At 34.0% G+C, this 18,329-nt stretch overlaps 1 protein-coding gene across 1 annotated transcript; it reads left to right on the top strand.

The window, feature by feature from the left end:
- The first annotated feature begins 5 nt into the window (after window positions 1-5).
- LOC128161620 (protein Wnt-16-like) lies at window positions 6-16,928 on the top strand. The gene is made up of 4 exons (XM_052824933.1): window positions 6-243; window positions 2,038-2,267; window positions 11,229-11,515; window positions 15,762-16,928. The coding sequence occupies exons 1-4, from the start codon at window positions 140-142 to the stop codon at window positions 16,224-16,226; spliced, it is 1,086 nt and encodes a 361-aa protein (XP_052680893.1). The 5' UTR covers window positions 6-139; the 3' UTR covers window positions 16,227-16,928.
- Window positions 16,929-18,329: the final 1,401 nt, after the last annotated feature.

Here is an 18,329-nt window from a genome sequence, read left to right as displayed (position 1 = left end):
TCCCTCCATGCATACTAAATAACGACCAAGGTGTAGTGGTGTATCCGCGGCACCATTGACACAGTAAACCCTCTCCAATGTATCGATACGAAGTGCCCACGGATGTGATTTGTTTTAAGCATAGGATTTCATTTCCGTGATGACAATGAAAAGGAATTCAGTCGAGCCATTTTTATGCTTTGCAAGGTTCTGTCTTTTTATCTGGATATTAATTTCACCATCTCATACTTTCGGAAATTGGATGTAAGTTGGTTTTCTTTTTCATTCAATTGTTTTCTTCTCCAACCAATTGCTGAATTTTATCCAAAATCAGCGCATTTAGTTCTTACTTTCAAAGAAAAAAAGTCAAGAAAGTCGAATTTTAGTTTGGTTCATATTTAAATCTGCCTTTTTTGAAACAAAAAATGTAAAAATCATTTGTGAGACGATTGTTCATTTGGGAGCTGACGCACAAACAATCAATAATCATAATTGATAGACTTATTTGATTGATCATTGAAACTAAAGTAAACATGAAAGATGGATTACATAGAAGAAAACGCTGTATTCCATGGAGTTTTAACGTAATATTTGCAAGGCTTTGGACGAAAAGCACGGGGGAATGGGTCTAAAAAAAATCCAAAGCATGTGAGCGCGTGTAGGGTAGCTCTTTCCCCTGAGTACCCTGTTTGTTTGCCTCGAGTGTATATTTTTCAGGATGGCCATCAAAACGTCCCACCCAGGCCTTGGGCTACTGACAAAACAGAGAAACATTTATCGTTAACATGAATAGTTTCAAGTTGATAAATTTGACAATTTACGGGTAAACGAACAAAACGTGTGAGGGCTTAATATATTTTAAGTCACATCCTCGGGTGCCAATAATTGCCACTTGAGGACTAATTTGTATCTTTTCTTGACATCGTGAACGCGAGAAAGATTCAATTTAGGAATGAAGTAAAAGGAAAATATGCAAATATGCGCCCAGATCATTGTACAGCGTTTGTTTGCACTTCTGCTGTGTAGTTTTCTTTATAAATTTTTCAGCACAGTGCGTATTTATTTTCTGATTGCCTAGTCTCTTTGTCTAATGGAAAAGTTTATCTAAACTTCTTTTTTTATGTGTGGGGTTACCTAATACAGTAATTTAGCTACCCCAATGTTCGCGTTCACCTCTTTATTTATCAGCTGAAATATGTCATAGTATCAAGTGTTTTAGATGGTGGCGTATAATAGGTGACAAGAAACTTTATATATACGCATATTTAGACACGGCTAATTCCCTTTCTTGTATACGAAATGATCGAAAACCTTTACGTATTATACGGGCAGAGTTTTAGACAAATTTTCTCGTTTCAGTGCCTTAAAAAGTACAAAAATTAGATTTTCATTCTCCTTTAAATTTATGCATCTTTCTCCCCTATTGACAATCCTAGTTACTTTCACTTTTTATTAAACAGACATGTGTATTAGAACTTTTTCTTATATAACAAAAACGCAATTGTGTTTGATTTCACGGTCTAGGGGTGTAAAATGATAAAAATGACAGCAATAAATAATTCTATTCTGAGGGATGGTCTACGGGCAGATGAAATTGATGGCAATTATGTTCAAGTTTTCGTCATCAACATCTATTCAGCTTTCCGGAGTTGTTTTTTTTTTCTTTTTTGTAAAATTACTTTTGCAAAAATATGGTCCGTTTGAAATTTAATTTTTTTCTTAAATATATTTTGATTTGTTAAAAAAATCGCATTACCACATACACAGACAAACAAACAAATATACCGCTGCAGAATTGGGTAAGTACAAGAAGTTGATCATATCATCAATAATTAAAACATTTTTGACGATAGAAAAAAAATTAAATTACCTGCATTTTTTCTAAATTCAAAAATTGATTTATTGCTTGCTTATTTTTTCTTCGAACACATTACCACAAACGCCTTTGCTTCCTATCAAAATCCTGTCTATTTATCTGAAATTTTATGGCGATGGATTAACGTGAAAATATTCAAGTTAAAAAAGAAACACAAGAACAATCTATCTGTTCTGCTGCAGGTATCTTGGGGTCTCGTCCATCACAGCTCCCAGAGACAATATCTGCAATAACTTCCCTGGTCTGGTTGACCAGCAGAAATCCCTGTGTCTACAGAATCCCCAGGCGCTTCGGGGGGTCAGAGAAGGCGCGAAAAAGGCCATCTACGAATGCCAGGCGCAATTCAGTAGTGAACGATGGAATTGTACTCTCAGTTCAAACTATTCTGTTTTCGGACATGTTCTTAAAAAAGGTATGTATTGTTATTTTTTTAATTCATATTAATTTAATTATATATGCATTAATACTTGTGTAAAATGAAGAAAACATTGCTGGGCAAATGAAATTTTGTTGAGTTTTTTTTTTTTTTTTTTTGGGGGGGGGGGGGGTAAAAGAAGATAAGAAATCTGAATGTTCATTTATGGATATGACAGAGAACATCACTTTAAAATGCTGATTTTATCAAGTACAAGTGAATTTAAATGATGACATTTTGGCTAAAAGAATGATATACAGACATATAAAGGGCTCTTAAAAATACTGGTAAAACAAATTAACATGAATGTACATTTATATACGCAATTATATATTGGTCCATAATTATTGATATCATTTCCCACGCTTTCTCTCCGTGGGTGGGGAAACATAGCAAGAAACTTACATACTAACTGTCAGAGTCAAAAGAGAAGAAAATTCGCAAGTGCCATGGATAAAAGAAACTTTTATTTGCTTGCGAATACACAAACTATTCCAGCTATTTAAACTTTCTCAACTTTCCATTAAAACATATTTAGCCACTTTTTTTTTCTTCCACTGACATCTTAAACAAACATCGGCTCTCGAGCGCCCATGTTGACTATCTTTGATGTGAAATATTTCGGACATTAAATGTTGTTGTATTGAATAGGGGGTCGGCTGAAAGGGACAATAAATGCTAATACCGTGGCTTGTCTTTCTCTCTTTCTTTTCTCTCTATCCCTCACCCCCTTTTGCGCACCTGTCGCCCACATCACAACTTCTGTGTAACAATGGGAATATTGTAGATGGTCGGGCCAATAGTGTGAATACCTGCTCATTGTTTGTGTCAACCAAATATTGGCTTCCTGCGCCATGTAGGAAATGCATAATACATTTGCATGCCATTGTGATACATAGCCCGGAAAATTGACCATTAAAGCAATTTCTCAATTTATTTTTCTTTTGACAAAGCCCGAGTTTGTTGATTCATAAAGTGTACAATTGTTGCAGAGGAATTTGTTGAGCAGTTGGTTTTTCATTATCTTCAATAGAATTTTTACCAATGGCTTTAAAATCTCAACAAAGATAGATCTATGCAGGTACTACTCCCTCTATTTTTCCTTCGTTATATCAAATAAATGAATAGATAGAGATGTCATTCACAAGCCTGTGCAATATGAGATACCTATTCTCAACTTGCACGGCTTACAGCTAAATACACGTGATATACCCAGATAATATTTTTATTGACTTAATATTTCCTTGCGGGAAATTAAGATATAAAGTTTTGGAATTTATGTTTAGAAAATAAAACACCCAAAAGAAGTCTGAAATATAAAACGAGGATCAACTTGGCGAGAATCAAAATTTGAATTCCACCTCGTCACTTGGAATTTAAACAAGCGTGATTAATATTATGCATTTCAATCACAAACTTTCTTCCACCCTATCCATCATCAATAGCTAATTTGCATAAATTAATCAGGTGTGAATAAATTTGAACTCATTGACCTGTGTCATCGCTCGATCATCTTTTCGGCATCTCTTTGTCGCCATATCCCTCCGCTGTTGAAAATAATTCACCTTGGGTATTTGTTTCGGGTAGGACATTTTTTTTATTTATTGAAAGCTGAAGGAATTCATTTATCTAGTTCGTTGAATATAAGGATCAGTTGTTATGTAAATAGGACTCGCTTCAATATAATCAAGTAAATTTACGAGACGGGCAACCCTGCGACACTCGCTTCTAGCAGACGACCTGCGTCCTTTGGCGGGAATTAATCTCTCGTAGCTCCTGATAGCAGACGTAATACAGCACGACGCGATTGTGTACAAGGAACTCGCAAAACATCGTAAAACTGTTACCTTTTATCACCGTGTAACATTATCACCAAGATTTTAAAGTAGAAAATGAAAACAGAATGAAAACGTAAATTTATTGATATCTTAATCGGCAGACATTGCCAGTGTTTTTGGAATTCGATTTCCTACGAGTTTGTCCCTGTTTGACAAAGTTTGTAGCCGAATAATCGCACATAGAGTGTTAAATGTATAAACAGAATTCCAAAAAGTTTCCCCCAATATCGACTAGTTCCTTAACAACCACTATGAATCTCAGACGGGGTAGGTGAGATTGACTTATTGCTCGCCATTTGTTTAGTTGATGTGCAATAATTATTAGTGAATTGTGAAAGTTAATTTTTTATTCTTTGGGAATACAAGAGAAAGTTAACCACAGATCATAGAGAGAGAGAGAGTATTATTTTGTGATAAATTCAAACAATTGCCAGAAAAAACTACTGTACATACATATAGCCATTAGGATTTATAATCCATGTCATCATCCTTCGGCTTCTCCTAGATTAAGAATGATAGTGATTATGAACGTAATTATTTGAGGAGGAGTTCGAATGGCACTATGGCAGACGGAAGGGAAGCGGGTTAAAAAAAAAACCCAGAAAATCATATGAGGCAGGTGGAGGGGGCGGGGGGGGGGTGGGGGGGGGTAGGGGAACCGCCAGAAAATCATACTTTGTGAAGTATAATAATAATAGATAGGAAAAAAAAGGGGGGGGGTGCGGCCACCAATATCCCCAAACTCTCCACTTACTGGGCGATCAAAATGTTATTTGTAATTAATACATTCATCATCATCATCAATTTCTGTTCATTATCATAAAAAATATTCTACGAACCAAAGACACTTGTGAAACATCATGATGCTACCTAAGTTCTTGGGAATCGTATAATTTTTTTTTTGTATCTTTCCATTCACACATTTTGTAATGAGATGGCCTCCTTTGACTTCTATCCAAAAATACATACCTGTGAATGACATTAAAATGTGTATGCGGTAAATTGAACACGGTAATGAGTCGGCCTGCCTTTGGTGTAGATATAAAAGTTAAACGATTCTCGGACCGATCTGTTTCTCATTAGAGTGTGAACATTACAACTGGTAATCCCCCGTAATAAAAGTCTATTCAGCTCTGCTTCGCAAATACCGTCATAAAACGTATTAATTTCCCGAACAGTGAGGCATGAAATAGAATAAGGTCGAGTGAGGATTCTTGCCTTTAAGACGGAGAGAAAGTTTAAGAACTGCGCGGGGGGGGGGGGGGGGGGGGGTAAAGAATTAAAGGTTTTAGATTTAGAACCATTTTAACAAGAGCTTGGACTTTGTGTAGTTGTGTCAAAGAGCAATGTGACGTAGACCTGTCTATATCATTGCTAGCCACTCAGTTATGGCTCATTGAAATCAACAAGATTTGTCTGGCTTTTGAGCTAAGACTACGCAATCGGTGCATATTTAGCCTGGAATCGCGTCATTTTTAAATTGTTTCGGCGCAAGAAATAGATAGCTACTTGCACATCCCACTGAAAGTCCAAGGTTTTGTTAAAATGGTTCTATTTGCAAAATACAAAATCCTGCAATTCCTAATGGTATTGTACATGTATCTATATCTGTATGATTCTTGCTTTTATAGCATTTATAAAAATTGCTTTTGAAACTTAATCCATAGCTTTTAGGTTTTTTCTGTTTTAATATACTAGATATATAAATGTATATGATATTTTCAAGCTATTATTCGGGTTTTTTTTTTTTTAAATATGTCTTTTTAAAAATTATGAAAGTTGCTGTACGACAGATTAAAACGCCTCAAAAATTTCTGCCAGTAAAAATGAAACAGAAAAAAAATTGTTTTATATTTGCCAAAGATGAAGTTAATATCGTTAACGATGGCTCTTTCATTTTGGTCTTACTTTTTTTCTTTCTCCGTTAAAAGAGATTTTGAAGTGATAGGGTGGGGGAACATTTGTTGTAACAATCTAAATCTTGGGCCTCTAATTTATCTCAGCTTTTCACTCTTCTGAGTAGACAAGAAGAAAGGTGAACCTATTACTTTCAACTGTCTTTTGATTTGCACAATAATCATTATGTGGACTAGAATATCCTGGCGTTTATTGCGTAACGTCAACAAGATATTTAGATAAAAGAAACAAACTCCTCTGTTGTTTTTCAGTAAGGTAGCTGTAAAAGAATATTATAACTTAATATCTTCTTTCTCTCTCTTTATTCTTACTTTCTTTCGTTCATTTTCTTTCTTTCTTTCGTTCTTTCTTTCTTTCTTTCTTTCTAATGCCTAAAGAAATCTTCAATTACCCATGCACGTAGAATCCCTCATGTATAAAAGTGGAGGGGGGATGCAGACTTCTCCAAAATCGTTTTCTTTCTTAAAAATCTCTCTCTCTCTCTCTCTCTCTCTCTCTCTCTCTCTCTCTCTCTCTCTCTCTCTCTCTCTCTCTCTCTCTCTCATATCAAAGAACTTCTTCAACATTTAACGACAAAAGACAGCGATCTTAATGGACCACAAAAATTCCTATTTTTCAATCGGAATGTAGAAATCATTTGATCAATTCAGCAATCTAATATAGGCAATATTCTCCTAAAAATGATGAATTGGATTTGTTCATATAACTTATCGCAACGTTTATCTCATCAAAATGGGCGGTGCCTGTGTATAAAAAACTCTGTGTATTTTTTACCTTCAAAAATACCCTTCGTTAATGAGTCGCGATCAAAAAATGAAAAAAGTTCTTTGTTCGATAATGACCAACAACCCTATTGCTAACTGTTCTCCTCTGGGTTTTTTTTTTTTCATGTTATGAACTTTAAATATTTGTTGATGCACATCCATCTATTTTTTAAAACATAAAAAAGACTGAACATGTTGAGTTCATCTAATTTCTATACATTTAGCGCAGCAGGTATCAATTTGATGCAGTTTGATAACGTTTTCTTTTTTATTTCATCTTGCAGATTTTGTTTTTGTATTAGACATAACTTTCATAACTCTCTTCTACTTATGATTCGAACAAAAACTATCCTCTCTGTAGCCTTCAAAGCACGTGGTACCAATTACACGACCTAAGTTAGCGTTTGACATGTAATTTGATTTTCATCTTCTAGCTATTCAGACAGAAAAAAAGTTGAGACGGAAAGAAGGAGCGGTTATTTGATTTACATGAAGGAAAATCAGTTCTATTTTCTGCCTGTGGATTAAACATGAACAAATTACATAATGATCTCATGAAATTTATAAGAGTAGAGATAAGGGGAGAGAGAGAGAGAGAGAGAGAGAGAGAGAGAGAGAGAGAGAGAGAGAGAGAGAGAGAGAGAGAGAGAGAGAGAGAGAGGGGGGGGGGGGTGGGGGATTGTCCAGACCAAATACAAATCGGCATAAAAAGAAACAGAAGTAATTCAAGATTTGACAACTTGAAACTGAAATATTATAGATAAGAAATAGTTAAGAATGCCTGATTTAGTATGTATCATCCACATATATGAATTAAAGTGCATATCTTTTAATCTCTGACAAGTAATTTGTAAACAGTATCTTTTAATGGTTTAGATAATAAAAAAGATAATGCTACCGATACCGTTACCGAAAACTGTGTCTCTTTGGCCTGACATTGATAATTACCCAAAAAGATCAGAAAGAACCTGGTTTGGATATAAATCACCAGCTTGCTGATATACACAGATATCCGGCTAGGGTGGATTAAGGACAAAGCCCTCAAAGAGTGGACCACCCCGAAACTTAAGCAGAGGCACTATCAGGCAGCAAACAAACTTCGCAAGTTCACACGCCTATCATAGCGAGCGGATCTCAGAATTCTATTGATGTAAACAAGTAGAACAATGGTGCGGATCACGTTTATCTTCTGGATATCTCACGAGATATTAGGGATTAGTAGATATGAATGTTTATTCTTTATTGATATATTTGATATATAATTTATATGTACATGTACGAATTTTTCTCCAAGATATTACATAGAGATCGAATTCCGGCTCACTACGGCTTTTTTAAATTCAACAGATTTTCATTTTTTTTCTACATTTTAGATTTAAATTAGGCAACATTAATTCAACACAAATTCCAAATTAATGTGCCATGACAAAAAAAATCCCGTTTACTATCAATTTAAAACAGATAGAAGAATGTTTATGCAATTGCACTAACAATAACAAAGGGAACGCTTACATAATAGACTTTTTATCGCTTTATTATTAAAATGATATTGCGGAGAGAGGAAGTATATTTCAATTAAGCATTCCGTCCATCAATATTGAATTACACAAAGATACATGTACATATACGCAGTAAATATATAAACTTAAATCTTAAAACTACCCCTCTCCCATGCACCCACCGTATCCCAATGCTCATGATAATACCCCGTTTCACTATATAAGTCAAACGACTTTTCTAATCCTATTTTATATATGGCTATCGACAAAGTAATTTTACATGTTGCAAACCCATTACAAAAAGAGATTGGGATTTTCGTTGTTTCATCTTACTTTCCATTAACGACCCTTTTCATATTTTTTGTGCCAATCCATCGAATCCTTTTCGATCCTCTGAAGCCTTTTGACAGCCATGTCATCCAGAAAACTGTTATGTTTATGAAAGAGCATACGACATCCCAGAAATAGTTACGTACAGAGAGAAGACGATTTGTGTTAAAACCAATTTACTCTATGTAAACAATATCCGTAAAAGCTTGTAATTTTATCCAAAACTTGCGGGAAAAAACAAAGTCTTGAAGCCCGACAAAGGCTTTATAAGTTGGTTCTGTTTTTTGCAATAAAGGGCAGTCTTTAAGGAGCCCTCCTAATCATTAACCGTATTATTTTTTTATTTGTAGGTCTGGGTAAAAAGTGTGTAAAAAAACTTCGGTTAAGTTTATTATTAGAAGTTGTTTGGGACTTTTATTTCAAAGAAAAAATATTGGTTCGATGATACGTGTATTTGTTTTTCTAATATTCACATGTCTTCGTATTTTGAACCCTTTGAACTTTTAAAGTGATTGTAATTTTGGTGTTAGTGGTGTTAAGTTTTTGAAGTTTTTTTTACGATGAACGCACTACTTTAGGCATCATAACAGCCATTTTGCCGATAGTTATCTTGTACACTATCTTTTATCGTGTATCGGAATGCATTTAGGCTGCAATTTCATGAGAGCATAATAAAACATTGTACTAATGATGCAGTCTGCAATACGAACTGTCTGACTCTCATCAATATACGCTAAGCTTAGCTGTTTAAATTTTATGAAATTTGACGAAGACACGATTCTCGATCCTCCCAACTTAAAGTTATGTGTTAATTGAGGAATACAACAGTACATGGATGTATAAATAAATGTATAGATAATACAACACTCAACTACATGTTGAAACACGGTCACATGGAAAATTAAACAATTTTCCATAAGAATATATATTGCAAAATACGCATAAAGAGGTTGTATTACGTTTAGAATGTTTGTTCAAAATAATTATTTTGGTTCATTTTACTTTGAATCAATATTATATATATATATATATATATATATATATATATATATATATATATATATATATATATATATATATATATATATATATATATATATATATATATATATATATAAAAAGTTGTCATACTGTAAATTTACAATATGACAACTGTTGCTGGTTAGTTTCTGTGAATCAAAAAAGAACAATCTAGTTTTCAGAAGACCATTGATCTGAATATAGAGTAACATTTATATTGTATACAGCATGTAAATGGGGTATAGATTCTATATAAATATGTACCCGTTAAATAAAAAAAAATTATCGACCTCTCAAATTTTCTGATTCCACAGTATTCGTTTTCTCTATATCGCGGTATAATTTCTCAAACGATTTAGTCAGTTTATGCAAATATTTGCTTCTCGTAGTGTTTAGCATGGATTCTCTACCCAACGACTAAAGTTGAAAACTTTGAAATCAAAAATGTTAATTTTATTTGTTTATCAATTCGGAATTATCATGGTTTACCCAACTTGTAAACTACTGCATTTTTGCGCGGATGTGGCGTCGAAGCCTCGCATTGAAAGGGGGTAAAAAGTTAATACATGACATGTTCAGGGGATAAGGGGAGATTAACATAAATTAAGGTGTCAGACGCTAAGGTTCGCATAGTTTGTATTCAGTTAAGCAGAGATTATGGATTACCAATGCTCTGCTTTTTGTATGGAATGCTACAGTTACTTTATTTTTACTGTAAAATATGAAATTTTATTTTGGCATATATTTACGAACCATTTTTTTTACGAGAACATCTTGGTTTAAAAGAATAAGTAAATCTTTTGTGAATGCGGAATCTTTATCTGGTGTGATCTTAATTTATCTTGATAACGATCAGATTTAGCTTTCAGTCAGCGCTCGTATTTCACACGTGCATTTGGTCGTAAGAGTGCAAGCGGTTTAATGCAGTTGTTATTTATTGTAAAGTAAATATTGAAATATGTGATGCGTTTCAAAACTTCTGAAATTACAGGCAAAAATGTTTCCGGAATTCCATTAATCAAATCAGGGTTGCGCCAAGGTGCACGAGCGTGAATTGGTAGGTTAAGTGCCTTCTCAAAATCAGTTTTCTTCAAAATTGCATGAGATAAACACTTAACACATGCATATCTTTCATAGATTCCATCTTAAGAAGAAACGTACTCAGATTACATTGTAATATGTGATCTATCTTATTAAGCAGGCAATCGAGCCACTAATTTAGATGCTAAGTACATGTAATGAATTGAAATTTAAAAAAAGAAAATATTATTACATATGCTTGTTATTCATAAAATTGTAGAACGTTCATGTGCATTTCACGTTTGTCAAATATTACATAAACGTGAAATATTATCATACTAGTACGAATCATATTTATTTTCATGGTTTACATTTGTTAAACTACCAAGTTATAAAACCATTTATTAAATCATCATGGAAATATACAGATTTCATATGCTTTATTTGGATGAATAAAGGGTTGAACAAGAAACGGTTAGCGATGTGTTAAACCACGTGGCAATAAACTAGATGGATATGGTACTATGGCATTTATTTGAGTGTGTTTAATTCGTTTTCTTCTTTTTTTAGGAACAAGAGAGACAGCATTTATATACTCAATCTTAAGTGCCGGTGTCGTTCATTCAGTGACACAAGCATGCACGGCGGGAAATTTAACCACGTGCACGTGTGACGTCAGTGCGCGTGAAGGTGAACATACGGTAGAAGGCTGGAAGTGGGGTGGGTGTAGTGACAATGTCAAATATGGAATTGAATTCAGTCGACAATTCGTGGACGCATCGGAGTCGACTCGATCGGAAAAATCCGAAAACATCCGGAACAGGATGAATCTTCACAACAACGAGGTTGGAAGAAAGGTAAATATAGAAGAGTTTTCCTCGTCTGTTTTTTCCCAAGCATATCTTAAGGGAGTGGGGTCGGACCCCTTGAAAAATTCTAATGTAATAACTTACCATAGGAAATCCCCTTGGCAAATATAATCACCCCTTAGGACCCGCGCTACCCATACGGGATCTGCACATCCTAACTGGTTTTCTTATATGTATCACTTTTAGCCAATTATGATAGAATTACGATATATAATGCATGATGTTGGTATTGGCCTATCAACAGGATATGCCAATTGGGGACTTTGCATGTAAGGTCTTTAACCTTACAATAACCATCCCCTTTTCCAGTTTAGATCTCAGAATGCCAGAACCAACTGATCTGTATTCAAAAAATTCAAAAAATAATATTGGGTTAGTTGGATTCTTAATATTTGCTAAAAATATTTAAAAAAGGCAAATTTTAGGTTACCTATTTATAAATTCAAATTTTGCCGTATTATAATTGTACATGAACATTGTCAAAAGGGACATTAAAAACAATATCATGAATGTTTACGTTATCAAAACAAAATAGATTACAAACAGGAAAAATCTGAAGGGGGTATAAAAAGTATGTGATATCTGGTGTTGAAATTTTTTTGCTTTAAACGTAGGATCACAAAAACAAAGAATTTCATATTTACTATATCTGTGTAGTTGAACTCTAATACATGCTTTTATATGTGAAAAATGAAACTGTCCATTATAAAATCAAATTTAATTTTGTAAAACTAGAAATAAGTAAACTTTTTAAAGCAACAAAAATAATATGTCAGAACAAATTATTCTGAAGGTAAGTATAACAAACACTAGCATTGCTATTCATAAAAAGAAAAAAAACCCTATGATATCACTTTTCTTTTGGGGGATTGAATACCGATATTTACCAAATTTCATTTAGTGCAAATGTTAACCCTTTCTTGCACATGAGAAAAAATAAACCAGGGCAATAAATAAACATGGAACAAGAGGACAATAAAACCGCGAAATTAAACGAGGACCTGATACCTCGGAGTCCGTCCCAAGGAACAGATAAAAAGCCCCGGTGACAAAGATTCTAATGGTACCCTCCGATTGTTCCTTAACATCTCTTTAAAGAACACCTGACACCCCTCTTGCTACCGTTCTTGGGTCAATTCGATACACATAATTATCCCCCGTGTCAGAAACTGATATCTTATTCACATCTGGTAAATAAGGAGCTTGCGACCAATGATGCTGACAAATTACAAAAGAGAGTTACAATTCCTAATTTGTTTCTGTTCATCTTTCGAGATTATATAATTATATATTTTTTGATATTTCCGAATTTAATATGATACTTTTTCAAGTTATACAACATTTGATATTTGATGCTATATATTTTAATAATATTCCAACTATTTGGTGTCTAAGATACAGAACTATTATTTTCCTTTAAAGCATATATAGCACTATTTCTTTTTATAAACAAAACAATTACATAGCAGATTGATTATTTATAATTTTCTGAATATTTGAGTTGTAACGTTAGATTCAGTCAACATACGTAAACTTGTCATGTAACAGAACGTATTAGAACCATTTTAACAAGAGCTTGGACTTTGGGTAGTTGTGTCAAACAGCAATGTGACGTAGCCCTGTCTATTTCACTGCTGGCCGCTCAGCCATGGCTCTTTGAAATCAACAAGATTTGTCTGGTTTTTGAGCTAAGACTATGCAATCGGTGCGTATTTCGCTTGAAACCGCGTCATTTTTAACTTGTTTTGACGCAAAAAAAGATAGCTACATGTACGTCCAACCGAAAGTCCAAGGTCTTGTTAAAATGGTTCTATAACATTTTGATAGACCCGTTAAAAGAAAGAGGACTTAAAAACGCCATCTGAGTATTAGGATGCCAACCGCCAATAAGACCAACCACAACATTTAAATAACGCATCGATTCTCAATTTGGAGAGGAAAACACCCAAACGTTTCTAATTAGTTTTCAAATATATATACTTTCTTAAAGTGTATATCAAATCGAGGGACTCGTTTATCCAAGAGGTTAAAAACTAGTCTTAAAATAGCTATTACCATACAGTCTCCCGGAGTTCTTTTGTTTTTGGTTTCTTTTCTTAATTTTATTTTTTATATTTTTTTTTTAGTTTGTTTCTTTCAAACACTCTCACTTTCAACCAAACCATTGCTTGTGGGGGGAAAATGAAGGAAATAAATAAGATATCGCATCAATCAAAACAACCGCGGCCATGACTCTATACACAACTCCCAATTCATCGTCTTCATACGCTAGTCTAGTCGCATTCATCACGTACTCATTCATACAAATGATCAGAGGAAACGCAAGCACCTTTACTTGCTGTCGTGTGTGTTACCCGTATGAATACAAAAACAAACGGAAAAGAACAAGACACTAGTGTTAGATTAAATTGAACCGATTGCTATCAAGATACATTTTAAAATGATGTTTGAAGATTCTGTAGATTTTATCAGCAAACAAATTATTGGACTAAAATCTCTGACCATCAATGTAACCAATAGACTTTCGGACCAAAGGTTAGACTGATAATGGCGTTATTTATTGCGTCTTGAATAGCGTCCTTTTTTCACATTTAAAATGTTTTATGCTGATTAACATATTGTTAGGTCTTCTTTACCACGTGGTAATTCCCTGATTTTGTCACACACTAGAAAAATATTACAACTATGTCATTCAATAAAAAGTAAATTTTTATATGTTTGTGATAAAAAATATTGCGGAATATATTTTTCTTAACTGTCAAACGAAATTAAAATGCTACCGATCTTATATTTCTGTTTGAGCAACTAGTTCTGTAATATCTTTTTGAATAGATTTTGTCGATATTAAGGTAATCATATTCAAAATGATGTTGCCCATAAACATTAGCTGTGTCATGCTGTGTATCTCTCAACTCTACTTTTCTTGAATAAAGGACATTTGGATATCTATATAATGATTGAATATATAAATCAAAAATGTTATCAGTAAAGTACAATATCAGCCACAATAACACATGCAGAGCACATTTTTATACGGCTCCGCTGGAATACCGTTTGTAAATATTGAAAACATGAAAGGAAAAATATTTCTATTCAAAAGAATCATAAACAGTCATAAATTGTCCATGCATTCACTGTGATGATTTTAAAATCCGTTAAACTTATAAAGCCTTAGAAATTGGGGACTTCGGAGGGAAAATATTAAAGTTCGAATGTACACTTTTTTCTTATTCAAGAGTTCTGTATATAGATAATCATACATTCAAGAACATATTTAAACCTAACATACTTGTGGTTTTTTTTCTTTCGAAAATGATAAACATGTATAGTATGGTAAAAAAAATCATGATACAATATCATTTATAAAATGTATGGTCGATCTGACGGCTAATTTGTCGAGAGTCCAGCATCCATAATGAATGAGTCTAGCAAAGATTAAATGTGTTTGATCCTTTATTCGGCATACTGCTATCTCAGATATTGCAACCATTAAGGTATAAAGTACCCTTATTGAGTCTGCCCAGTGCTCGACTTTCTTCATGACCAATTGACATATTGGCGCTACATTCAAATAACTTTCACTCTATCATAATAGAAATTTCTAGACGCGACAACCATTCCTTTCAAGTCGCTTTAATAAGTTATAAAAATATATTGGTGCCGAAAAGGAATAAAGATTTGGACATTGTTTGTACGTTCCAGTTTATGGTCTGCAATATGGCGGAGTAAGCACGTGATCAAATGAAAATATCTCCATAAAAAAACGTGTTTAATTATTGAACAAAACGAGATTGTTGTAAGCTAGCGTCTGTTGTGTGTACTCCAAAGGGTTGCCGGCCGGAGGAAACTTTGTTGTCTGGCTCGACACAAGATATTGTAGAATTTATGATCCACAGGGAGTATGCAACACGCACATATTGCAGACAACGCACAATTATTGTTGTTTGCTGATCCAGACAAATAGGAAATTTTCCTTTGCAACTGGTGTCGATATGTCGGGCCAATATTGCGGAACCTCGACTATACTCCTTTGAAAAGAATACATAAAAAAAAAAATCATAGATAATCGTCATATGCGCAAATAATAGTAAAAAAGTTATTTGCGTGCATGCTCACTAGTCCATTTTATGTTTACTTATTCAATTCAATATTATATGATTTGTTGTGCATTGGCATGTATTGTTCATGCATTTCAGTCCATTGTATTTAGTTCAATTCTTTTTCTTTTTTATAGATTGTTGCAGAGCTCATGAAATTCAGATGTCGTTGTCATGGTGTTTCTGGATCATGCGCAGTACAGACTTGTTGGAAATCACTTTCCGACTTTCGGACTATCGGAGAGACGCTGAAGCAAAAATATGAAGCCCCTATCCGAATAGCCAGGAGGTCGCTACGAACATTGAAAAGAGCCGAGAAAACAAAGCGACGCGTGCCTATTTCTTATACGGAACTGGTTTACGTTCATAGATCCCCAAATTACTGTAGAGCAAATAGAAAGAGGGGAATTCTGGGAACAAAGGGACGCGAATGTAACAAGACGTCATCCGGGTCAGACAGCTGTGACCTTTTGTGCTGTGGGCGTGGCTATAATACTCAAGTAGTGCGATTAGTGGAACGATGTGAATGCAAATTCATTTGGTGTTGTTATGTAAAATGTAAAACATGTGAAACGCTTTTGGATAAGCACACATGCAAATGAACTCAAGATGATTTCATTTCTTTAATATTATGTGATCAAAGCAATATTCCACTAGAAATGACTTGTTTTCATTTTTCCGGATTACTTCCGAATTTACTCAATGCTGTTTAGTTTGTCAATTTGCCCTATCATAGTGGATTTGGGCAATTTTCATGAATCAAGAAGTTCCACAAGAACGACAATGTTAACTCTCAAAGCTAACATGAAGTGTTGACATTTGAAAGAGTAATAAGGAATCATATGATGTTTTTCATATTTTCAAATTATTCGGTCGACCTTGAAAGACTTATGTATACGTACATAACTATACTACATGTACTGTGAAACAAAACATGCGACAGTTTCAAACAATTTTATACTAGGAAGCCTCAGGATGGAATTGCCATGTCGAAGTATAGATGATTATGATGTCCATGCATGTATTTATTATTTTTTGACCCAATTCGTTTTTTTAAACTGTGACATCCATGTAAAGTATGTAATTAAAAATCAGTGCTATATATAATATAATTATTGTACATATTCCTGTCCAAAACTTCACTTGTATCATAACTTTCATTGTACATCATCAGAAATTTTCTGTATTTTGTATTTTTACATTACCGGTACATGCTCTTTTCTTGTTACTATTTTTTACATGTAACGAAATGAGTAAAGTACATAAAATCTGCTTGTATTTAATTAACAAACATAGTTGTTACATTGGTATTTTATTTGTTCTTCAGTAAAGGGTACTAATGATAACGCAACCAAACAAGGTACATTGCGTAACAAAAACTACAGTCAGTGATCTTGCAACAAATAATAAAGTTATGGGTTCGAATCTAAAAGAACAAAAATAGGATATATTTCACATGAACGACATAGCAAGTTGCTTAAAAGGCGCACTATGCTGCACATGATTATAAATATTATTAGATTTAGGTCTTAATAACGAGATAATAAGTCAAACTGACAAGTGAAGAAGTCGTACTTACGAGAAAACTAAGTCGTATATGCATGAGATATTAAGGTGAAGAGACGAACTAACACATTTGCAATGTATGCACATCTGCATTTGCTGCCTCCCACGAAAACGGCCTTGACAACCGATTTCAGTTTATCGGTATTTTACGTCGTATATAGGATATAAGTGGTACGAACGACAAAAAAAAAGCAATTGGCGTTAATCCGTAAAATTAACATATGAACAACCAATTTCAAGACCCTTTTTTCAATGTAGAGTTAAAAGTAAGCAAGAATGTGACTGATTAAATCAAGACTTGCACATAACATCATCAAATGGAAGTCTAGTTAAGTCCACATTATCAGTGTTATTCTGAACTTTGAAAGACATCGATGCATCGTATACTTGTAGATGTGTACTGGTCCCCAATACATATTATTTATAAAAGTATGCAACACCGTGGTTTAAAACCGTATTGACCTCTCCCGTCTCAAAAAAAAAAAAAACAAGAGGCCCATGGGCCACATCGCTCACCTGAGGAACAATAGGTATGATAAAATCAGCTTAATGTTGTCATAATACAATCTATCTAGACAATGTACAATAATACATGTAGATCCTGTATAAATAAAATCCATTTTCCCCTGGATATTCTTATGTTTATAAGCATTAGTCCCTTTTCTAACAGGATGATTTTATAGTCATATCATATGTTGAGTATTTCAGTTCTCTAAAAGATCCTTAACAATAGTTTATATATGGGATATAAACGTACATCAAACTCTGAACCTTCTCGTGAGGCCAAAGAATTGTCCTGGGGCCAAAGTTTTAACAATTATAAAGAATCATCTGGCTGATAAGTTTCTGAGAAGATTTTTAAAGATTTACCCTATATATTCCTTTGTTAAACTTTGACTCCCCATTGTGGCCCCACCCTACCCCTGGGGATCATGATTTTCACAACTTTGAATCTACACTACCTGAGGATGCTTTCACTCAAGTTCAAGCTTTCTTGGCTGATTAGTTTCTGAAGAAAGATTTTTAAAGATTTACTCTGTTTTTTCCTATGTAAAACATTGACCTCCCATTGTGGCCCAAACCTACCCCCAGGGGTCATGATTTTCACAAATTTGAATGTACACTACCTGAGGATGCTT

This window comes from Crassostrea angulata, chromosome 8 (assembly GCF_025612915.1).
Source record: "Crassostrea angulata isolate pt1a10 chromosome 8, ASM2561291v2, whole genome shotgun sequence".
Taxonomy (NCBI): Eukaryota; Metazoa; Mollusca; class Bivalvia; order Ostreida; family Ostreidae; genus Magallana; species Magallana angulata.
The sequence above is the reverse complement of the archived record's forward strand: the minus strand, read 5'-3'. Positions and strand labels throughout refer to the sequence as shown.

Bases quoted from the DNA above. Each gene is read 5' to 3' on its own strand.
- LOC128161620 (XM_052824933.1), top strand. From the start codon at position 140: ATGACAATGAAAAGGAATTCAGTCGAGCCATTTTTATGCTTTGCAAGG. The intron at 244-2,037 runs GTAAGTTGGTTT...GTTCTGCTGCAG, and splicing joins CATACTTTCGGAAATTGGAT to GTATCTTGGGGTCTCGTCCA. The intron at 11,516-15,761 runs GTAAATATAGAA...TCTTTTTTATAG, and splicing joins ACAACGAGGTTGGAAGAAAG to ATTGTTGCAGAGCTCATGAA.